Source organism: Oryzias latipes, chromosome 19 (genome assembly GCF_053564925.1).
Source record: "Oryzias latipes strain Hd-rR chromosome 19, Olatipes_Hd-rR_3.1".
In the NCBI taxonomy this organism is placed as follows: Eukaryota; Metazoa; Chordata; class Actinopteri; order Beloniformes; family Adrianichthyidae; genus Oryzias; species Oryzias latipes.
This window is the reverse complement of record NC_136255.1, coordinates 2,347,558-2,372,370: the sequence shown is the minus strand read 5'-3', so window position 1 is coordinate 2,372,370 and position 24,813 is coordinate 2,347,558. Positions and strand designations below refer to the sequence as shown.

General features: G+C 45.4%; 1 protein-coding gene across 1 annotated transcript; it reads left to right on the top strand.

Annotated features, from left to right (window-relative positions):
* The first annotated feature begins 1,154 nt into the window (after positions 1-1,154).
* Positions 1,155-24,747, top strand: reep3b (receptor accessory protein 3b). The gene is made up of 8 exons (XM_004080731.5): positions 1,155-1,464; positions 10,760-10,832; positions 16,168-16,244; positions 17,234-17,354; positions 17,449-17,562; positions 19,178-19,337; positions 22,887-23,020; positions 23,104-24,747. Exons 1-8 carry the CDS (start codon positions 1,433-1,435, stop codon positions 23,191-23,193), a joined length of 801 nt encoding a protein of 266 aa, XP_004080779.1. The 5' UTR covers positions 1,155-1,432; the 3' UTR covers positions 23,194-24,747.
* The last annotated feature ends 66 nt before the right edge of the window (positions 24,748-24,813 follow it).

Genomic DNA, 24,813 nt, shown 5'->3' with positions numbered 1-24,813 from the left:
CATCCTACTGCCAAACATGCCTGTGCATGCACCTCCAGAACACACAGGTCTGTAAAAATACTTGTGCACAGCTCCATGTATTCAAGATAACAAAGATAAAATTATGGGATTAAATCTCATTGCACACATCTACAGATGGAGACGTGTGCAGCACGCACAGGCCAGCGTGCAGAGGCTCTCAGACGCCACTTGCATGAGCCAAAAGCTGTTTGGAAAACTGTGGAGAGGTGTGCTTTTGTCGGGACAAAGACAAAGGCTTTGAACTGCAGGGTTCCCATCCAGCCCCTTTACTCCATCTTATCACTCTGTTAAGGTGACTACTCAAATATATATAAATTAGAGTACCGTAATCAGATTACCAAAATGACCAGTTATGTCATGTTTGCATGAACTCTAAAAATCTGATCATCAAAAAAACCTCTGTTTGGTGCCTCTGTCTATCACCAGATTTGATCAAAGGATGTGTGTACATGTTAACTTAAACCTCAAACTTTCTGTCCTGGTTCTTGTGTCCAGTTGTTAAAGTGTTGCATGTTTAGTCTCTGAGCTGTTGTGCAGGAGTCACGGGTCTGGAAAACCGGCTACATGCTTCTGCATGTTGAAACTGCATGAAGAAAAAGAATGAAGGTTGGTGCTTCTTCCACAAACATCTGCCAACCATCTTTTATTTGTTCTTTAAAAAAAACTTTTTTTTAATAGAGAACTTTGAACAAACATTTCTCCAGTTTTATTTGGTTAAATTTATTGAGTTGCATTTCTCAGTATTATGAAAATATTACAAAATAGTGATTTTCTGGAAGATGAACCAGCTAGACAGACAGACAGACAGACAGACAGACAGACAGACAGACAGACAGACAGACAGACAGACAGACAGACAGACAGACAGACAGACAGACAGACAGACAGACAGACAGACAGACAGACAGACAGACAGACAGACAGATAGATAGATAGATAGATAGATAGATAGATAGATAGATAGATAGATAGATAGATAGATAGATAGATAGATAGATAGATAGATAGATAGATAGATCACTTTCCTCTCTTCCAGTGGCTGCTCACTCGCTCATGGAGACTGGATTTTCAATTATTCATCCTGCGCGGTGATTGGCTGTCCTGTGGTCTATTCTGATGACGTCAGCATCCTTCAGAGCCTCCCCTGGTGTTAGGAGCCAGGCAGCAAAGTGCAGACGGGGAAGGAAGAGCATCGATCAAAACAACAGCAACCCATATTTAAACACTGGCCCATGGGTGTAGTGGCCGGACAGTGAGGCCGGAGGTTCTGCTGGAAGCTGCGTGGGGTCGCAGCCGCCTTTTTCTTACGTAGGTCATCGAAGTTGTTGAAGTTTACAGCAGACCTCGCTAACTTTAGCACCGGGACTGTTTCTGCCTCTGAGTCGGCTCCAAATCCACTCAAGCTGTCGAGATGGTGTCTTGGATGATTTCGAGAAGTGTCGTGTAAGTACAAAGACAGTCCCCAACTCTGAAAACGATCTGAAGTTTCTTCTGGAATGTCGTAAAGTCGTTGGTCTTCTTGCTAGCTTGTGCGGCTATCCTGCCACATTTAAGCTAGCTGTTATTGTGTTGACCAAAGGGTTTCTAAGACAACACTCGACATTTTCCAGCCGCACTGTGGCTTTCTGCTCCTACCTCATTCTGTCTAAAGTCTTGTAATAATGCAGTCTTTTTTATTTACTGAGAAGGTGTTGAGAAGTTCAGCTGCAGGTGAAGGCGGTTGGCTGCCATGCCAAGAGCAGCCTAACGCCCTTCATGTTGATGTGTTATGAGAACCTGCTGACCTTTACGTGAATGCCTGTTTCTCTGTCTATGTATCTCCACACCATTTTATATCCATTTAAGATGGGGAAAGAGGAGTGCATAACCACAGCCTGGTGTCCTCGGCCTGTCCCCCGTGGACCTGCCTGTCTGTCCCTGTAATTGTTTAGAGAGAGAGGTGGTTATATAAGGACGGGTGACGGGATCATAGGAATGTAGTGGAAAGACCTCAAGGGAGTGGCGGAGGAAAAACAGCACTGCTTCCCTCCCCGGTGAAGCAACCTTTGCCTTCCAGCACAAGATATGAAGCAATGGAGGGAGAGTCAGACTCAACCTGTTTACCTGAAAGATTCTCCCCTTTCCGCCCGGAGCGCCAGGTTCCTGGCACCTGGTTTCCACTCCAGGCGTGAAGGCAAAAGTTGAAGTGGTGGATCTGAGTCTGGGTTTTTGTCTAATCAGTCGGGTCATCTTTGAGTTCTTGTAAAGGCGGTTCTGGTAGACGGTTTATCACACGCGTCACATATCGCAGTGTTCATGCCGTGTCACGGACAGATAAGCTCTTTCTACAGTTCGGTGCCAAAGTCTTGGGTACCTTGTTGAAACAAATATTACCTCCCAAAAAAGCAAATGTTCTTTATAATCTTCTTTAACAGTTTTTAATAGCGATTCTCAGTCTGAAACTGAACTACGCTACACTGTTGGTTGCATCTTTAATGCATACTAGCATACGTTGAGTGTCAGATGTGTGTATTAGAAAATATTGATTAGGGCTGCACGATATGAAGAAAACTCGCGATATGCGATATTAGTAATTAATATTGCGATAACGATATAATTTGCGGTATATAAAAAAATTAGCAAAACAACCAAAAATATTATTCCCATTCCATTACAACAGCTTAAAAATTATACTACAAATGACCCTTGTTGACATAGGAGGCGAACATACAACATAATAGGGCGCCATCCGATTAGTTAACAACGTGAAAGGGTCCATCTGATTGGTCAAATGCAGAAAGGGATTCTTTCAATCCATTAAACACTTCAAGCTGCCATAAGATTGTTTGGCCACATCTAAGGTAACCATTTATTGCAAATTTGCTGTCTTTTGCGATATGCATATTGCACAGCTTGATATTGCGATAACGATAAATATGCGGTATATTGTGCAGGCCTAATATTGATCATTTTTATTTCATTAGACCAGGTAGGGCAACTGAAGGGTTGTCGTCATTGCCTATTGGCAAATAAATTCAGACATCTAGGCGTTTAACTTTTTGACCTGTCAATCAGGTATATTTACCTCACCTTACCTGCATTCTTGGTTTGTCTTGTGTCTATCAGCCCAATTTGCTGTAAATAATTCTTGCATTAAAAGGCAGGTCACTTAATGGATGAACCAGTCCTGTTCATACATAATAAAACCTCCAAATCCTCTGCAGACAACAGGCTTTAAAACCAGAACAGAAATGCCAGAAGAAGAGTCTCGTATCCAAAACGAACATGAGGGTTTATAAGAGGGCTGCACGATATGAGGAAAACCTGCGATATGAGTGATCAATATTGCGATGATGATTTAACTTGCGATACATAAACAAACAGCAACGAAAAACTTCATTTCCATTTCACTGCAACAGTCTAATTTAGATAAGAGTCAACAAAACTAAAATCATACTCCAAATGACCCTAGACTACATAGGAGGTGATAGTCTAACATAAAGGACTCCAACTGATTGGTCAACATCGCGAAGGCGTCCATCTGATTGACAAAATGCAAAAAGAGATTTATTTGACTCCCTAAGTACTTCAAGCTGCCATTAGATTGTTTTATCACATTTAAGGTTACCATTTATCACAATTTTGTCCGTCTTTGCCATGTGAGTGTTGCACAGCTCGATATCGGGATAACAATACATTTGCGGTTTATTGTTCAGGCCTAGTTTATACTCAGCCTTAAAAATGTGATAACTCTAGGAGATTACAACAAAGTTACTATAATAAAATGGAATATTCCCACATTTCCAAGTATCAGATTTAATATCCATTCTCCTAATCAATAACGTTTACAGCAGAAGTTAGTCTGAAATTTCCCAGAAGCTGTCGTGTACATTTCTTGTAAAACCAAAGGCTGTGTTTATCTAGAAACACACACAACAATGAAAGCCTGTGAAAGTCAAGATCTAAAATCACTGTTGCTGATGAGTTTTTTTTAGTTGCCTTGATGAAACCCCCTAAATGCTCTGCTGTGTTTTCCGGCACGTTTCCTGTGTGAATTCCTGAATGCCTCATGGATCTCTGAGGAGGTTCTACACGTATGACGGCCAGGAACAGGCTGGGCCGCCGTTTGTCTCAAACTGCTGTTGTTTGAGGGCTTTTGGTACGTGTGCAGAGAAGCAGGTTTGAGGACGGTGACGTGGTTACACTTGTTTGACTTTTATAGGTTTAAAAACCAAATGCTGGAAAGACTGAAGAAAAACTGGAAAATCTAGTCCTAATTAATAAATACCAGAACAAGTAGCATGATCTGTTCCCAAAGTAGTTATTGAGATATACTTTTCTAATTTGAACTTTTTTCTGTTTATTGTAATGTTAGTTTGATAATATCGATTGTCTTGTTTGTAAGTACAGATACACATTTTCGTGGTCTGGGGAAGCGGGGCTTAGTTTCTGTTCAACAGTCATAACATTTCTGGACTGATTTACACACAGTGTTTTTAAATTATGTTTATGAAGAGTTGTGTGCTTTTTAGTTTAGAAACCCTGCCTCGTGGCGTTTATTTTACCAGCCGTACTGCGAGTGCAGGGGCCACCTCTTATGGTTGGTCACGTGTCTGATTCTGTTGATGCTGAAGCTGCTGAAGCTCTCAGTTGTGACGTAGGGACTGAAATGGGTGGGCCAAAGTCTCCCTGCTCCGCTCCATTCTGATGCATCCATTCGTAAACAAATGTTTTGGTGTGTTAGCGCTAATGTTAGCTTAGGAGAGGGTGTAAACAGAGGGATGATGGGATATCAGTGTAGGCTTACTTCTGCGCCACACAACCCCACACATAACGAAGAGCCCTGGAAAACAACCGTTTTTTTATTTTACCTAAAAAATGTCAACATCATAATTTAAAAAAAAATACTGGGAATTCTATGAAAATAGATCAAAAGATGATCTTGTTAGAAAAACAAAAAACAAAACCAAACTTCATATAAATGTGTCTGTAAGCATTCAGACCATTTATTGAATATTGGACACAACTGAAAGCATAAACTCCCCATTGCCAGAGATCTATTAGGAGCAGAATGTATCCCTGCCAAAAATAACTTTTACCAGAAAACAGTCAACTACTGACATTAGCTGTGTTTACATGGACAAAAGTAATCAGAATAAACACCTGATCAGAATGAAAATGCGTTATGTAAACATGCTGTTTGGAATACCGCTTAGTCCTGAGAAACCGTGTAAACTATCAAGTGAATTTGTGTTTCCAATCGTGTCCAGACAAAATATAGTCTCCTGTTATTCCCACATGTTTGTTTGACCAAGATTCACATTGCAGCATTGACTGCATGGATTTGAACTGGATCCAAGGCTAAATGTTGTTGTTGGGACGTATTAGCCTAACCCTCTTCCGGCTCCGTTCCGCCAAAGAATAAAGCACTGGCCGCACGGATTAAGAAAAATATGAGCAAACGAGCACCTAATAATAATCATAACAGTCATAAAAACACATTTAGAAGATCATCTTGCTCTACGCTGCAGATAGTTTGTTTACAACGGAATTCAATATTTCTGCTTCGACAGCCGTTTCCGGTATCTTACAGAGTTTATTCTGACCCAAAGTGTGGCCAACAGTATGTAAACGTTTGTTATAATCGGAGTTCAATTCTAATCTGATCTTTGATCCGATCACAGATATTTTGCACATGGAACCGCAGCTACTGTCTGTAAACATAAGCTTCCCAATCTATTAGGAACAAGGGTGTATTTAAAAAAATGAAGTCTATCTGAAAACACCCAGAAGAATTTCAGTAGATGTTTTAATATCGGCTGATACGATACTGGCCCCGATATATCGCACATCCCTAAATACAACGTATTCTGTGGTTTTTCAAACTACCAGATTCTAACGTGTGATATAGTCCTGTGGGACCATCACGTTGCGCAACATGTACCGGTAAGTGGTGGGTTCAGCCCAACTCGCGTTCATGATTTCCCCACTTTTCTAAGTGGTTCATTTGCAGCAGCAGTTCTTTCAACAATCCACCCTCTGTGTTTTTCAGGGAACAGTCCTGGAATCAGATTCCTATTCTTGAAGCTCAAACCAGATGCTCTGGGCTCCAGAATCATTCGCCTCACTGTACCCCTCCCTCCCTCTCTAACTTTCCTTTTTTCCCTCTCTTTCCTTGTTTTTTACAACTTTTTTTTTCCATCTATTTTTTTCTGGGTTCCATGTTCCCTGGCTCATTCTGGTTCTCAGTGGTGTACAATGTCAGGAAACCAGGAAAATTGACCCAGAGCTGGGACTCCAACCCTTCTAAAAGCTTCAGGGCTATTTTCTCAGCTGCAGTCAGAGGTGGGAGGTGTGTGGGGAGTGCCGTATGAAAAAGAGGCCCTGCTTTTAAAATCATGTCCAGAACATTGTTTACATTTATCCCAACTTATGATGTTAGTCATCGGTGCATATCAAGATTTTAGACTGGATAAATCCTGTTAATAGCAGTGACTATGGTGGTGGTATGCTCTGTCCTGCTACTGAGGAGGATGATGATTACTTCATCACAAGCTTTTATTCATACTCTTTTTACCGTCTGTGTATTACAGTTTTTCTCAGTGGCTTTAGTACAATTCTCAGATCAGAATGACATTCCCAAAACTATTTGTTCAATCTTCACATCATGATGTCACTCGTGTACATCATATAAGCAGTTTCTCACTTCTTTGAACAAGTTGCAATTGCTTTGGTACATCCATGCAAATGATTATGTACAATCCTCTGCTCTTTGCTACATTATCAATTGTTTATGTCATGTTGATCAAAATGTATTATATAGTTCACTGTGCAATAGTCTTACTCCTCAAAACACCTAGTCATTAGTTCATCGTGTCAGTCATTAACTGCAAAATGGTTGACCAAGTTGTCATATTGTGACAAACATATTTCGCTGCGTTGCAAGAGAGGATATTCGCTGTGATGTGGATGAGAATTTGTGGCCTAACATACAGGAACGACAAGAGGTGTAGGAAGACCACACCAATTCCTACTGCACTGCCTGGACTGTTGGACAGAATATTGTCCTATCTTTTTTTCCCTTTGTGTTACTGTTTGCAGTGGGTTTTTTTCTATGTTGGTATGACATGGTCTGTCAACAAATTACAATATGAACAATAAAAGTGTAAATGTGAATCTTGTCCAGTCTCTTGCAATCAAACAAAAAAGGTGTAACTTACATTTTACAATAATTGTCATCAAAACTTTAGCCATAGTTTCCATCAGAACCTCCCTCTAAAGTACACAGTTATATTGACAACATGACTAAGTCATTTGACTGTCTTGTTCGTAGACAATGACACAAGGACTTGACATTCTGATGGCACTGACATGTTCAATGACATAAAGACTTAGTTTTGAGAGATGAACTAAAGATTTTGACCAAGTTACAGGCTTTTGCAAGAAATCCATAGTGTTTTGCTGTTTGTGCAAATTGTTTTGAGAAATGCACACACGTATTTGCAAACTTCAATTCTGATCTGAGAATTGTACTAAATCGACTGAGAAAAACTGTAAAGTGACAGCATAATACTTTCACTGCTTTACATGAGTTTTCAGGCAATATCAATCCAAATTGGAAGATAGATTTCATTTAAAAGTGCTGAAAACTAACGATGCTGAAGTTCTGCAGCATAATAAGTCATAAGTCGGTTAACCGCGACACCGCGCCCCCTTGTGGTTCATCACCGCGGTGATCAAAAATCCGACACTGTCACAGCTCTACGTAGACAGTGAGCTCTCAGTAACGGGGAGGGAAAGGGGGGCAGTGTTGGCCCACAACTCAGAGTTCAATTTCTAATGATTTCCTGCCGCTCTGCAGAAACAAAGTCCTAGAAAACGACACAGGTTTTAGATTGTAGCTAAAAATGGCATAATCCTGATTAAAAGAGCACTGGGAACGCTTTGAAAATGGATCAAAAGATGATCGGAGTGGGACTTATAACGTTTAGGAACGGGTAAATGCTAAAAGTTAAAACAACTTTTATCAGCTGAGCAAAGCAAAAATAAAAGTTTTTACCTTAACTAATGTCCTTTTAGTTGAATAATAGTATTTAACAAGCTAGCTGAAGAGTGAGCTCTAAAGCCACAGCAGCTTCTGGAACTGCATAGATATATAATCATGTTTAGAAAAAAGGATTTGGGTTCAAACTAAATAAGGAGATGTTTGCTGTCTTTTAAATATCGTAGTGTCTCTTTAAAAAATGCTTTAAATGGCTTCACTTCATGTTAAGAGACTTTAAGAAATAAGTCTTTAAGAAGATGTAATCAAATCAAATGAGTGATTTTGACACAGTCTTCTGGATTATTTTCGTGTCTGGTGTTTTTGGGCTCCTGAGGGTAAATGTGCTCATCGCCATGGAGTCTGGCGCCGTACTTTGAATGATGTTAGTGAGGACTTCTTTAATTATGGTGATGCCGTTTTTAGCCAAAATCCACAAACCTGTTTTGTTTTCCAGGACATAGTTCCTGCCGAGCGGCAGAAGTTCATTAGAAATTCCCCTCCGAGTTATCGGCAGGACTACTGGTGTGTAGTGAGCCCCAGCTTTCCCATCTTCCATCTGTTTCCCACTAGCTTACAGCCCTCGCCAAACTTTAGTGGTGCTATAAAAATGGTGAGCAATATTGGAGCAAATTCAGCAGTTTTTCATTTTTCATTTTTTGTCTGCTCCTGATTCACAACAATTTGTATAAAGAAATACTCAGAAATGCCATTTTAATTGTAATTTTCTTCATGTATACAGTTTGTATGTCCTCCATCATAAAGATGCCACAACAAGTTAAACACACCAAAAACACAATTTTCTTCAGAGTGTCAGAATTTATAGATGGTTGTTTATCAACCGTGATCCACAGAAACACATGGAAATGCCGTTTTCCCTCATCCGAATGACTCTATTCAAAGACATGTTTCATTTTCATGTCCTTGCAGAGCGGCTGACCAGAATCAGGGACATTGAAAGAACATGTCGTCTTGCTCCCCCATCCGTCCCGCAATGCATTTATGATCCACTTTGATTGTATGTTTACCTTACAGTTACCGGTACGAAGCCCATTGAGACGACTGTTGTTGTGCATTTGGGCTATACAAAGAAAATTGAATTAAATGAATGTCCTCCACTTAAAAAGGCTGTTTTAATAAAATCCTTTATTTGAACAAATCTACATGTAGAAGGTCACTGGATTTATCTTCTTTAAAACATTTTTTTGTATTTGGTTAGCAGCTTTCCTGGTAGCTCTGTAAGATTTCATCATTACTTAAATTGCAAAGGTCTGCTTTTGTTCAGTTTAAATCATTTTGAAACTAGTTTTGAGAACCAAACAAGGTCACAATAAACACAATCACAAATAAACAAAAAAGCTGCAGCATAGAGCGAGATGATCTTCTAAACATTATTTTATTATGGTTTTGATCATTATTAAGTGTTTGTTCGCTCATAATTTTCTAAGTCCATGCGGCCAGTGCTTTATTCTGGGCCACAGGGAGCCGGAAAAGGGTCAGCGTTAGGCTAATACGAGCCAACAACAACATTGAGCTGTGGATGTAGTTCAAATCCATGCGGTCAATGCCGCAATCTCCATCTGGGCTGTACGTAAAAATGTTGCCATAACATCAGCCTTTATTTGTCTGACTGGAAACACAAATCCACGTGATTGTTTACACGGTTTCTCAGGACTGTGTAGAGTTTCTGCATTCAAAAGCCGCCTCACGCACCGTCCCAAAGCCGCTCCTCTGCTCGGAGACCCGGTTCCCCCCGGAGACCCGGTTTTCCTGAGTTCTCCTGAGGGCGGCAGCTGGACAGACTGCAGTCTGAAGCCTCCTCCAGAGCGCACGCCGTAACAAAGCACCCTCCCCTTCCCGCAAACACGAAGCTACGAGTCTGGCTGCTCTGATCAGAGACACGGTTCGTGGTCCTGTTGGCGCTCCAGAGGAGGCTTTGGACCGTCTACTCATGACCTAAACCAGAGCAGCAGTGACCCACGATCTGAATAAACTGTTTCTATGCACCACGATCGGATCAACAATCGGCATAAACACCCATCTCCATGAAAGGAATGTTGATCCGAATGAGTCTGATCGGGGCAGAGAATTACAAACGGCGTGTTTACATGACGCCTTTTATTCTGATCAGGCGTTTATTCCGATTCCTTTTGTCCAATGCGATGACTGAATTGAAAAAGATACTTTAGGGACTAATAGTAGCATGGAAATGGAGAGGTTCCTTTTTTTTTGGATGTGTTCTTTCTATAGAGCTGTTCTGTGTGCAGAAGCTGCGACTCATGAAGCTTTTTCAGATCAAACAAGTGCTTTGTGAAATGGAAGAAAAGAGTTTAGTACGGGGCTGGGTTCCTGTGGAAAACGGGAGCAACCAAATGGAATCAAATTTGGCATTATCCAAAACCACCGCTGAGCAGAAGATTACAGAGGAAACACTGAGTCACCGTCTTCAGTGCTTCCAGTCCTCGTGGTCACTGCTCAACACGAAAGGCAAATCACTGCTTAGCGTGCACGCCTCAGACTCCACTAAGTTTCCCTTCATGGTTGGTTTGGCTGTCACCAAAGTAAGGGACTACTGAGGTGTTAAACTGCATCTGGTGCTTCATGGTAATGTCAGTGAAAGGCCTTTCAACTGCTCTTTGGTTTCCAGCCCAGCAAATGTTAAAATGAGATAGTATGACATAAATGAAGATGATGATTTCTTGTTCTCTCCGTTGACAGGCTGCTGTTTGGGACTCTGTATCCTGCATACTACTCCTACAAAGCTGTGAAGACCAAAAACGTCAAGGAATATGTAAGTGTACAAGCAGAATATGACAAACCGTTTCCAGACTAAAATAGATGATCATTCCCTCCATACCTGAAAGATCAGGGAGGTCAAAACAATCAGATCAAATCATAATGCCTGACTGAAAGAAAAGAAAATACCTGAAAATAAAGCTGTACTTTGAGAAGCTTTACTGGTAGTTAAACTGAGGACTCCAACATTTTTTGACCCTCATTTTAGTTAAGAATATGGTTGGGAATGGGAAATCAGGGGGTGAAAGTGTCTCAACGCTGGCTGCTGTTTAAACCCAGGGGTGTGATGGGAAAGTGCTCATGGATATAGATTGGAGGGCTAGAGCCTGTTGGGTGATGCAACTCATGTCGGTGAGGGTGAAATCCTGCTCCTCTGAATTATACATGCTACACCAGTTACAGGCTTAAAACACGTCAGCTTGGAGATCCTTTTCATCTTCCGTCTCTGCCATCCGACTCCTTAATTTCTAACTGATGGTGGGATCACTGGGGACCGGGGAGGAGTTGGAATAAAACCGGCTTGACACCATGATGTTGAATGAATGTTTGATCAGACGCCGCCGTACGGTTAACGTGCTCTGTGCTCAGAATATTCACACGCCGAAACACTTGTTTTTATGTGGAGGTGGTTTGGCATCTGAGGAGCTAGAACTGTGGATTGGAAGTCCCATCGCTCAAGAAGTTTTAATAGATAATCTTATTTGTTTGTTTATTTATTAAGGTGTGGAATATTGTTGCTGAAAATCCAACTGGAGGACTAGTTGAATTTAGAAAACGATCAGAGAAATCCCACAAGGAATCTGTTCTATTGAGTCAGTTTAGACTCAGAGGCTGTATGAACTATAGATTAAGATCAAACTTGTCTGAAAACCAGCTTCTCGGCGTTCGAGTCGTATTTTTGGAGGCTTTCTTTGCTGTCTTTAAGTGAGAGTCTCAGACAGAAGCGAGGCGGGAAAAGAATGCAGAGGACAAACTGTAAAAGGACTGCAACCAGGACTCCCAGTCCCAGCACATGATGTACCTGCTCAACTGGTTCTGACTCAACTGGTGAAGTGAAACAGCATTGATTGATTAATGTCAGTGGTTTTGAAACGAGAGCTTTATGAGACGCCACATTTCTGCGTGAAATCAGGCAGTTGGTCTGAGATGTTTGGGTAGCTCTGCTGCTGCTGCTTTGTGTCTGTATAACTTCATTTTGGATTGTATGAAGATGTCCAATACTGAAATCTTCTAAGATTTACAGCTTGTAGGTCATGACTGCCCGGCATTTTTAGAGAGGTCAGGGGCCGGGTCAGCTACTATACACGGTAGACGGAGTGGTCCGGTCGTAGGACCTGTGGAGAGCTGGCTCTTTAACCCTTTATCTCCAGTGTTGACATACTTTCGGCCTCCGTAACGCTCCAACTGTTACCGCATTTAACGTGAATCTAGCAGATTCTGAGGCTGAGAAAAGCGAACCGCTTCGTTTCAGAATCTGGTAATGGACGTTGATGGCGTGAATGGTTGATTAGTTACCGTATGTCAAAAAGTGTCGAAGGCGACACCTCCAGTGTTAAAGGATTAAAGATTAAAGAGGAACTCTGAGGAGCAGAAGGTCCGACGCTGTACTTGTTTGTGTTGATGAGCAGAAACGGGAACACAAGGTGGCTGGTTGAAAAACCACATTCACGCTAGGACACCGTGTCACCAGCTTGTGTTGGTATTCAGACGCCTTAACCCACTTGTGGTCAGTCATGCAGCAGCAGGCAGGTCCAGCCCAGTCTGACGTGACGGTTTCATCCCGCTGTTGGTGAAAATCCACTCAGAAGTTTGGAGAGCGTGAGGAAGGATGAAGAGGAGGGATGATGAGGAAGGATGAGGGACGATGAGGAAGGATGAGGAGGAGGGACGTTGAGGAAAGAAGAGGAGGAGGGACGATGAGGAAGGATTAGGAGGAGGGATGAGGAGGAGGGACGATGAGGAAGGATGAGGAGGAGGGACGATGAGGAAGGATGAGGAGGAGGGACAATGAAGAAGGATGAGGAGGAGGGATGATGAGGAAAGAAGAGGAGGAGGGACGATGAGGAAGGATGAGGAGGAAGGATGAGGAGGGATGAGGAGGAGGGATGATAAGGAGGGACGATGAGGAAGGATGAGGAGGAGGGACGATGAGGAAGGATGAGGAGGAGGGATGAGGAGGAGGGATGATAAGGAGGGACGATGAGGAAGGATGAGGAGGAAGGATGAGGAGGAGGGATGATAAGGAGGGACGATGAGGAGGGACGTTGAGGAAGGATGAGGAGGAGGGATGAGGAGGAGGGATGATAAGGAAGGATGAGGAGGAGGGATGATGAGGAAGGATGAGGAGGAGGGATGAGGAGGAAGGATGAGGAGGAGGGACGATGAGGAAAGATGAGGAGGAAGGATGAGGAGGAGGGATGAGGAGGAGGGACGATGAGGAAGGATGAGGAGGAGGGATGATAAGGAGGGATGATAAGGAGGGATGAGGAGGAGGGATGATAAGGAGGGACGATGAAGAGGAGGGATGAGGAGGAAGGATGAGGAGGAGGGACGATGAGGAAAGATGAGGAGGAGGGATGATAAGGAAGGATGAGGAGGAGGGACGATGAGGAAGGATGAGGAGGAGGGACAATGAGGAAGGATGAGGAGGAGGGATGATAAGGAGGGACGATGAAGAGGAGGGATGATGAGGAAGGATGAGGATGAGGGATGATAAGGAGGGACGATGAGGAAGGATGAGGAGGAGGGACGATGAGGAAGGATGAGGAGGAGGGATGATAAGGAAGGATGAGGAGGAGGGGCGATGAGGAAGGATGATAAGGAGGGACGATGAGGAAGGATGAGGAGGAGGGATGATGAGGAAGGATGAGGAGGAAGGATGAGGAGGAGGGATGATAAGGAGGGACGATGAGGAAGGATGAGGAGGAGGGACGATGAGGAAGGATTAGGAGGAGGGATGATAAGGAGGGACGATGAGGAGGAGGGACGATGAGGAAGGATGAGGAAGAGGGACAATGAGGAAGGATGAGGAGGAGGGATGATAAGGAGGGACGATGAGGAAGGATGAGGAGGAGGGACGATGAGGAAGGATGAGGAGGAGGGTGATAAGGAGGGACGATGAGGAAGGATGAGGAGGAGGGACGATGAGGAAGGATGAGGAGGAGGGACGATAAGGAAGGATGAGGAGGAGGGACGATAAGGAAGGATGAGGAGGAAGGATGATAAGGAGGGACGATGAGGAAGGATGAGGAGGAGGGATGATAAGGAGGGACAATGAGGAAGGATGAGGAGGAGGGACGATGAGGAAGGATGAGGAGGAGGGACGATGAGGAAGGATGAGGAGGAGGGACGATGAGGAGGAGGGGTGATAAGGAGGGACGATGAGGAAGGATGAGGAGGAGGGACGATGAGGAAGGATGAGGAGGAGGGACGATAAGGAAGGATGAGGAGGAGGGACGATGAGGAAGGATGAGGAGGAGGGATGAGGAGGAGGGACGATAAGGAGGGATGAGGAGGAGGGATGATAAGGAGGGACGATGAGGAAGGATGAGGAGGAGGGATGATAAGGAGGGACAATGAGGAAGGATGAGGAGGAGGGATGATAAGGAGGGACAATGAGGAAGGATGAGGAGGAGGGATGATAAGGAGGGACGATGAAGAGGAGGGATGATGAGGAAGGATGAGGATGAGGGATGATAAGGAGGGACGATGAGGAAGGATGAGGAGGAGGGATGATAAGGAGGGACAATGAGGAAGGATGAGGAGGAGGGACGATGAGGAAGGATGAGGAGGAGGGACGATGAGGAAGGATGAGGAGGAGGGACGATGAGGAGGAGGGACGATGAGGAGGAGGGGTGATAAGGAGGGACGATGAGGAAGGATGAGGAGGAGGGACGATGAGGAAGGATGAGGAGGAGGGACGATAAGGAAGGATGAGGAGGAGGGACGATGAGGAAGGATGAGGAGGAGGGATGAGGAGGAGGGATGATAAGGAGGGACGATGAGGAAGGATGAGGAGGAGGGACGATAAGGAGGGATGAGGAGGAGGGATGATAAGGAGGGACGATGAGGAAGGATGAGGAGGAGGGATGATAAGGAGGGACGATGAAGAGGAGGGATGAGGAGGAGGGATGATAAGGAGGGACGATGAAGAGGAGGGATGAGGAGGAGGGATGATAAGGAGGGACGATGAGGAAGGATGAGGAGGAGGGATGATAAGGAGGGACAATGAGGAAGGATGAGGAGGAGGGACGATAAGGAGGGATGAGGATGAGGGATGATAAGGAGGGACGATGAGGAAGGATGAGGAGGAGGGACGATGAGGAAGGATGAGGAGGAAGGATGATAAGGAGGGACGATGAGGAAGGATGAGGAGGAGGGATGATAAGGAGGGACAATGAGGAAGGATGAGGAGGAGGGACGATGAGGAAGGATGAGGAGGAGGGACAATGAGGAAGGATGAGGAGGAGGGATGATAAGGAGGGACGATGAGGAAGGATGAGGAGGAGGGACGATGAGGAAGGATGAGGAGGAGGGTGATAAGGAGGGACGATGAGGAAGGATGAGGAGGAGGGACGATAAGGAAGGATGAGGAGGAAGGATGATAAGGAGGGACGATGAGGAAGGATGAGGAGGAGGGATGATAAGGAGGGACAATGAGGAAGGATGAGGAGGAGGGACGATGAGGAAGGATGAGGAGGAGGGACGATGAGGAAGGATGAGGAGGAGGGGTGATAAGGAGGGACGATGAGGAAGGATGAGGAGGAGGGACGATGAGGAAGGATGAGGAGGAGGGACGATAAGGAAGGATGAGGAGGAGGGATGAGGAGGAGGGATGATAAGGAGGGACGATGAGGAAGGATGAGGAGGAGGGATGATAAGGAGGGACAATGAGGAAGGATGAGGAGGAGGAGGGATGATAAGGAGGGACAATGAGGAAGGATGAGGAGGAGGGATGATAAGGAGGGACGATGAAGAGGAGGGATGATGAGGAAGGATGAGGATGAGGGATGATAAGGAGGGACGATGAGGAAGGATGAGGAGGAGGGATGAGGAGGAGCACCTGACAGGACACAAAGGAAGGTGTAGAAATGAGAGTGTAACTCTGTGGAGGCTTTGAAGTTGTGGAAACACTGATTTGGGCTCAATAAACCAAGTTCCTGTTTGAGATCAATTTTACATTAATAACATTGTTTAGAACAGAAGTTCTGGTTTGAATCTAAACAGTCCTCTACTGGGTTTGGTAATGTTACCTCTTCCATTAGGTTGGGGAGCTGGCGATGCCTCTGAAGTGTTGGTTGTGTTGTCTGAGTGTGTATTTTTGTGTGCAGGTGCGGTGGATGATGTACTGGATCGTGTTTGCCCTCTACACTGTTGTGGAGACCATCACTGACCTGACAGTGGCGTGGTAAGGCTTTGCAGGTCATCCATAGATCTAGCTTTAATGTTCCTTGTAGTCCGAATAGACGTAAAAATCAGAAACAGCCCTCTTGACCTCTGCCCTTAAATGACTTATGTCCAGTTTGCTCCGTGAGACCGCCGTGTGGCTTTTAGTTTGACCTGATCATGTTGGTTTTAATCCAACCCTTCTTTGATTCTGATAGAATTCGTCCATCTTCACCGTCAGTCCTGTCTCGGTAGTGTTGTTTCAGACGACAGTGATTCTGGACATATGCAGGTTATTTCAGTAACAGGCCGGTGAACTTAGTGTTTGCTGTGGACTAATCAGCACCTCTGATGTCAAGGAAAGCTGCTTCTAGTAGAATTCTGCTTGGTGAGGTCATGTGACGATGGAGGGTCGGGCAGCACTCTGCTGTCCTGATGAAGAGCACATGCCTCCTCCTCGTCATCATTGCTCCTGAGTGTGAGATTGGGCTTCTTTGTTGTCATTCCTTCTCTGGACCTGCTTCATGCTGGTGTCCTCAGAAATGTTAACACTGACCTTGTTAGAGTCTAGCGCCCCCCGCTGGGCTGCTGACAACACTGCACATTACAGAGCCGGGGCGGGAAGAGAAACACAACACCTTAACCTAACAACAAATGAATAGCTTGATAATTACAAACATCCCGGATCAAAATGAGCTGAGTAGGTCTATGGTTGTAGTGAATGGATAACAGATTCCTGACTGTAGAGAGTTTAAAAGCTAACCAACTGTGGAATTTGACACTGCTAAATATGATAGCGTGTCTGATGCTAGCTCTGGTTTACGGAGTGGCTCCATGTCTTCAAACACGCTGCAGAAATATTCATCCTGTTCATCCAGATTGGTCAATGCTGCTCTCCGATACAGTCCTGCTCATATAACGGTGGCCCAGCTCTCCGTGGTCAGACCTGGTTTGGGGTTAAAGTGTCTGTGGAGGCCCCTGTCAGATGATGCTTCCTCCCTGTGCCTTCAGGTTTCCGCTCTATTATGAGCTGAAGATAGCGTTTGTGATTTGGCTGCTGTCCCCGTACACCAGAGGAGCGAGTCTGATCTACAGGAAGTGCCTGCACCCTCTGCTGTCCTCCAGAGAACGGGTAAGGGCGTCCGTCTGTCCGTCCACGCCTGCTGTCAGACAGGAGGTCGGTTTTTAGACCAGAGCTCAGGTTTGTGTGTTTTTTCTTCTTCCAGGAAATCGATGACTACATTGTGCAGGCCAAAGAAAGGAGCTATGAGACCATGGTGAACTTTGGCAAGCAGGGGCTGAGCATCGCCGCCACCGCTGCCGTCACCGCAGCCGTCAGGGCAAGTCCTCTTCCGCCGGTCATGTTGGGATCTTTGATCAACTTTTAAAACCCAAACTCAGTTTTCTGTTGACCTCACAGTGGAGTCTGTCAGTGCAGGACCTGTTCTTTTGCTTATCAGGCTTTCGTCTGTTACCGAGCAGAAACTCTGGATACTTAAAAACCTGATTTTTCTGGATTCCTTCTTGTCCACATTGGACCCCGTAGTGATGATGAGTAACTGGTATTGACTTTTATTTGATTGGTAAGAAAAACTTGTTTGACGGTTTTGAAGTTATTTGCCTGTAAATAATGCCATCGTGTTCGTATTCAGGAGTGTTTGGGATGTCCGGTAATACAGGATTAGATAAAGATGCCGTGGCGCTTTGGTTCAGACTGTCAGGTGTAGGTCTATCCAGAGGATCTTTGTCATGCTAATGGACATTTCCTGTCACCGGCTGCTGCTGTGGATGTTTTGTTGGTGTGGATGGAGAGGTTTTCGTCTGGACCGTTGACGTCTCAGCAGGTTTTCATCTCTGCAGGAGCTGAAAGAACACGTCATAGCAGCGCTCTGCTGAAGACTTCATGTTTAAATATTTGCTCTTACTGCTAGAGCTCCACAGGATCAGGCTTCTCATCATATGGCAGAGTATTTGTAGATTCCACAAACCTTCTGGAGCTCATCCTTTTGGTTGCTCCTGAACATATTTTGGATTCAAAGGCGACTGATTGTCCCAAACTTCTCTGCCTCTGTCCTGTTGCCCCACTGCCCCAGCTGAGGCTTTGAAATCACACCTGATGAAATTTTGATTTGTTGAAGTTCTTTGTCTGTCTTCAGTAGAGTTTATTTGATTCCCTAAATACTTCAAGCTGCCATTAGATTGTTTTAGCACACTTAAGGTTGGCATTTATTGGGATTTTCGCAGACTTTTGGGATATGCGTGTTGCACAGCTAGACATCGTGATAACGATGAATCTGCGGTGTATTGTGCAGGTCTAGGCAGGAGTATGGTGTGTTTCTGTGCAGGTCCTTTAAATAGAAGCCATAGTGAGGTGTGGCATCTTTAAATTCTGTTGAAACGTGGCTCCTTGTCCATCATGTACACCTTGAACCTTCAGGTGACTTTTTCTTCTTCTGTGTCTCCGTCGGCGTCTTTCTTCATGGGTTGTGTGCTTCAGCGGGCTCTTCTGGGAGGTAAAGTCGGTCTGTAGAAGCTGCATGAACATCTTTCCTTTTCCATCCCATGCAGCCCTCCTTTGAATTTCCAATCACATTTACAAATTCAGTTTTCTTCATTTCAACCTTCCTGTGACCACCGAGTCCTCCATGTGTGGTTGTTCACTTATGGTTTACATCAACATTTCTATTTGGGGAATTTCTCCCTTTTTTTTTTACTGATAGTTTTGTTTTAATAACTTCAAGACGCTTTGCGTCTGATTTTCTCCATGTTTTCTATGAATTATGTGGTGAAATGTGTCCACGGTGCATGAAGACTTTGGTTGTGGTCGGTCCTGGAATGATCATTCCTCTCCATTCCACGGTTCATATCGTTTGGTCCTGTGTGGCAGCAGTAGATCCTGATCTGTTGCTCTTTGTGTATGTGGCTGGGCTGAAACCGCTGGTGTTTGTCGCACAGGGTCAGGGCGCCATCACTGAAAAGCTGCGCAGCCTGAGCATGCACGACCTGTCTCAGATCGGCCAGCAGGACGAGGGAGGAAACCAGCTGTTCCAGTACAGCTCCCGCTCCGCCAACCCCGCCGCCAGGAGAGCGCAGAGCTCTGAGCACGCCGCTGATGGTACGTACACGCATGCAGCGCCGCTGACGGTACGTACACGCATGCAGCGCCGCTGACGGTACGTACACACATGCACCGCCGCTGACGGTACGTACACATGCAGCGCCGCTGACGGTACGTACACATGCAGCGCCGCTGACGGTACGTACACACATGCAGCGCCGCTGACGGTACGTACACACATGCAGCGCTGCTGACGGTACGTACACGCATGCAGCGCCGCTGACGGTACGTACACACATGCACCGCCGCTGACGGTACGTACACACATGCAGCGCCGCTGACGGTACGTACACATGCAGCGCCGCTGACGGTACGTACACACATGCACCGCCGCTGACGGTACGTACACATGCAGCGCCGCTGACGGTACGTACACACATGCAGCGCCGCTGACGGTACGTACACATGCAGCGCCGCTGACGGTACGTACACATGCAGCGCCGCTGACGGTACGTACACACATGCACCGCCGCTGACGGTACGTACACATGCAGCGCCGCTGACGGTACGTACACACATGCAGCGCCGCTGACGGTACGTACACACATGCACCGCCGCTGACGGTACGTACACATGCAGCGCCGCTGACGGTACGTACACATGCAGCGCCGCTGACGGTACGTACACACATGCAGCGCCGCTGACGGTACGTACACACATGCAGCGCTGCTGACGGTACGTACACGCATGCAGCGCCGCTGACGGTACGTACACACATGCACCGCCGCTGACGGTACGTACACACATGCAGCGCCGCTGACGGTACGTACACATGCAGCGCCGCTGACGGTACGTACACACATGCAGCGCCGCTGACGGTACGTACACATGCAGCGCCGCTGATAATCAGACCCCAGCTTCAGCCTCGTCCGACTTTTAAGGTGCAAGGAATAAATACGAAAAGAAAAAAGGTCATATTTTCTAAATATAATGATCACCATTTGAACAACTTTGTTAGCAGCATCCTCGTGACATTAGACAGCCAGTTATTAAAAGTGTAAGGGTTGATGGCCTTAGAAGTGTGCATTATCAGAAGTGAAAGCACGACGTTGAAGCCTGAACCATCTGATGCTTCCAGGAAGTGCGTTCATTTCTGATAATGCACACTTCTAAGGCCATCAACCCGCTCATGCCATGGTCACTTGCAAAAGAAAGTAATATTAACCACTTATTAGTCCTTGATTCTCGTTATTTTTACAATTTGGAACGCTTCTTTCACAGAAAGCAGACTTTTTAGTTACGTGGCCCGTTGTCACGGTAACCACCGCTGCAGTCAAGATCCGGCGATATAAAGTGATATACATGCTGATGGTCACGATGTGTAAATAAAGCATCAGTTCAGAGAGGAAGTTCATCTCTTACCGCTTGTTTTTATCCAGATAATGAGGCAAAAGTTTGTTTTCAAGAAGCCAGCGTAGGGATACAAAACATTTAAGCTACGTGACCGGATCTACTTTTTTAGGGGTGCATTATCACTGTGGTATATCACTTTCTAATGCACACCCAGCAGCCAATCAGAATCAAGAATTCACCCGGACTGTGATACAATCTGCATTACTATTATGGTCTGTGGGAACAGTTGTCACAATAAATCTGTATTTGGAGTAAAGATTCCTGTTTTTAAGTCTGTTAAATGCAGATTTCTTTTATTTTGAAGTCTCTGGATCTTTTCTGCCAAAAGGAACTTTGTTCTTCGTTAACTTTCCCAGCTTGGGGGTTTAATTCAGTGGTGCTGCTGCCACTTTAAGAAGGTAGCGGATGGATTTATTTAATGGAACGCAGCGACTCAAGAATGAGTCAGATGAGGTGTAGAGAGGATTTTCAAAATAAGACGTCCTTCAGAAGCAGGTTAGAAATAAAAAAGGGAAAAATGTAGATCTGGTTTTCTTTTGTCTCAGCGGTTTGGTGCAGGTGCTGGTCCAAGACCTGGTTAGTTCAATAATACAGGCTTCACCCTCAAACCTGAAGTATTGGAGGTACCGCTGTGGGAACATGCAGATTATTTACTAAAAAAAAGGAAGAGCTTCCTTCATAATTGATGCGTGTGATCAGCGCGAGATGAGAGGTGTCGGTTTAATCATCAGCAGGATGAAGCGGCTCTCCTCTCTGAGTCTCTCTGTCCTCAGTGGAAGCTCTCTGCAGCTGTGGAGCAGTGGGATGACTTCCCAGAGGATGAGGCGAGGATGCCGGTGGAATGTCAAACACTCTCTAAGTACAGGGCAGCAGCAGGAAAAGAGAAGCCAAGGAGAAATGTCTGGCAGGCGGCCGGAGATGGAAGATGAATGTGGGTGAGGACGGCGAGGGGGCAGAGTGGGTCGTGGATTCGGCTCAGGATGCATTCAGAGGAGGAGGAAGAGAGCATTTCCTGAGCCTTTCATCTTGGTCTCTGTGTTCGTGACGTCAGCCCTTCTGTGCTTCTGGTGATGGACGTCCAGCACTGAACTGATGCAACACAGAGTTTCAGAGTCGAATCCAGAGGAAAGGCTTCTGTCAGGTCTCGTGTGCCGCATCGGTTTTTAATAAGTGGTTGCAGTGCAGATTGAACTGATGGAATCCAGTTTTTTAAAGATGAAAACGCCGTTTTTAACACTTTTCTGACAGAAGAGGAAATTGGGCGCAAAATTGAATTTCTGAGCGTTTCTTCATTCAAACAGTTGTGAATCAGGAGGAGATGAAACATGGCATTGGAAAAAGTGACTTGAAAAATATGTGGGGGTGGGGCCACAAGCTCCCTGCTCCGCCCCATTCTGATGCAGATGGAGCTTCCCTCCATGAACGTCTTTGTTTTCCTGGTCTGAGCTGGAATCTGGATCAGAATTGGATGGCTGGATGGGTCAAATATCGCTCAACATCAATGTTAGGTTTGGGTGTGATAACAGCATCATCAGAAATAAAAGACCACTGGGAACATTTCGGAAACGGATAAAAAGATGATTGGAGTAAGATTTTTTATTTTATATTTTAATTTGATTGTTTTTTTTTATTTTTCTTATTTGTATTTTTTGTTTTAATTGTAAAAAAAAATTAATTTATTTTTTTAATTTTAATGTATCATTTTTTTTATGTTTTATCATGGAGTAGGACTTTAAATAAACTTCCAGGTTCTGAGGTTGTTTTCATGCAGCAGCGCCGTCAGCAGCTCTCTGCCGCCCCCTGCTGGCCTCTGCTGCACTTTCCTGTTCTACACAGCAGCTCCTCACGTCACTGGAACACGCCTGTCTTCAGTGATGACGTCACAAACCAGTGTCACACGGTGGCGAAGGAAATGCTGAATCCATTTTAATTCACCATTTACATTGTTGACCATAAATAAACTGAAGCAAACTAAAGACTAACATGTTTGCATTATTAGTGATACAAACTGAACCGGGCCGTGAAAGTAGGTTAGAGTTAAACTGGTGGGTCGTTGGTAAACCAGAGCAGAACCGATGGGTTACATTTCTCCACAATGGTCACATGATCAGAACCGCTGTCCTAATGAGGAGAAGCTCTTCTGTTGTCGTGGGAATGAAGCGTCATCCACCTTCATCTGCTTCTGTTTGTCAGAGAACTATTACGATGAAGAGGACAGATCCGACGAAGAGGCCGAGCCGACCTTCTCTGAAGACGAGGCCGTGAGTCAGAAGGGCCTGAGGCGATCGCAGAGCGTCAAGATGACGCGCTCCAGAGCGCGGAAAGACGTGGGTGAAGCCGCCGCCGCCGCGCCATCGGCGTCCCCTCGCCATCTACATTCACACGTCTGTTCCTCTGATTGGCTCTGCAGGCTCGCTACGGCTCCCTGAAGATCAAGGGCAAGAAGAGGCCGGCTCTGAGCGCCGTGAACTACAGCACCATGAGGGACACGCCCAGCTGAGCGCAAGCAGCAGCTGATTGGAGGACGGCCCCGCCTCCTCGCTCTGATGGAGGCATCCCCATCACCCTGCTCATCCAAAACCAGCAGCTCAGAGACGACCTCTGACCTTTGTGGAAGTGTACCGTGTACATAAGGTGTTTTTTATCGGTGTGATCTTTTTTGGTTCTTGTCTTGTATTTGTTGTCGTCTGAGGATCTCATTGGCTGAACAGAACGGCGTGAAGAGCTGGCGTCTTCTGCTGCTCTTTCACCATCTAAACTGTCAGCAGTAACGAAAAAAAAAAAAAAAAAAGAAATTTTTAACCTGCATTCCTCCAGCAAATCCCAAAGAGGTTGAAGACGAACCTTCAGACTTTTGTTTTGACATAAGAAATGTGCAGAAAGACAGAAGAGCTGCGCTTTTGTTTTTTTTAAACGTCTTTCTTAGAGCTTTTAGCCTTTCTGCATAGACTCCTCTTTCCAAAGCCGTTCTGCCTTTGCTGCTGGTCAGTGGCTCTCACACCAACCTCCAGGCCGGACCTCGGTGGAGTCGAACACACCCGTCTCTCCTCTGCACCGGCAGCCGAACACTCTCCGAGTCCGCTGAGCTGGAAGACTAAACCAAAGAGGTGTTTGGGGGGGGGGGGGGGGGGGGGGGTTACGGTTGCTGTACGGCTCCTCACTTCCACTTCCTGAATCATGGATTGTGAACTCTGGTTGGATTTTCCTGCTGCATTTCCTGGGATCATTGAAGATTCCCTTTTTGTTGGATGAAGTTTCCATGTCGGCGTGTGATTTGCACAAACACTCACCGGCGTCTTCATGAAAGACGCCATCCGTCTGTCTGTTGGGGATTTGAACCTGAGACGGCGGTTCTGGCCCGTGAGCTTTTTCCTGTCCACCTTTGCTGTTGCCTCCTTTCATCTCACCTGAGCTGGCGTTTCTACCTGTTGGAGGCACGTTAACCATGTTGACAGAGCCGTGGCGTTTTGTGGGCGGCGCAGCGCTGCTGGAGGCGGGGATTTCTGCAGAGGAAGCCGACCTGCTGGTCTTCCTCCGTTTGTTTTTTATACTGAGAACTATAACAAGCTAAGGTTACTCGTGTGATTCGTGTGCGTTGGTTGCTCTCCTGTGACTGAAACCGAAGCCGGACGCCCCCACCTGATGCTGGACGCCGGAGTTGTGTGTCATAAATGAAAGATGAGAAAACACGTGTGTCTTGGTTCTTGGCGTTCTGGGATCTGGACGGGGCGGTTTTGGTGACTGGGCTGGAGTTCTGAACAGAACCATCAAGAAGGTGTTGAGACTGCGTTTCATTCTGGTTACATGTAACTTTGTTGCCTCATTGTATGCTCAGTTGGGAGAAAATAACCTGTTATGAAATCATGTGTATTGATCTGAACTGAAACAATTATTTAAGTTTGTTGACATGGCTGCAGTTTGAATTCACATGATTTGACCCCCCCCCCAGCTTTATTTGTGAGTTTTCTCTGTAAACATCTCGGCTCACTCCAGACTTTCCAGTTTTTTTTCTCAATTGTTGGTGACAAAACAATAAAAAAACGTACATTTTCAATTTCCACATTTCAGGTTCTGTAACAAGAGTGTCGGCAATTCTTCAAAGATGAAATGGTTCAATGTC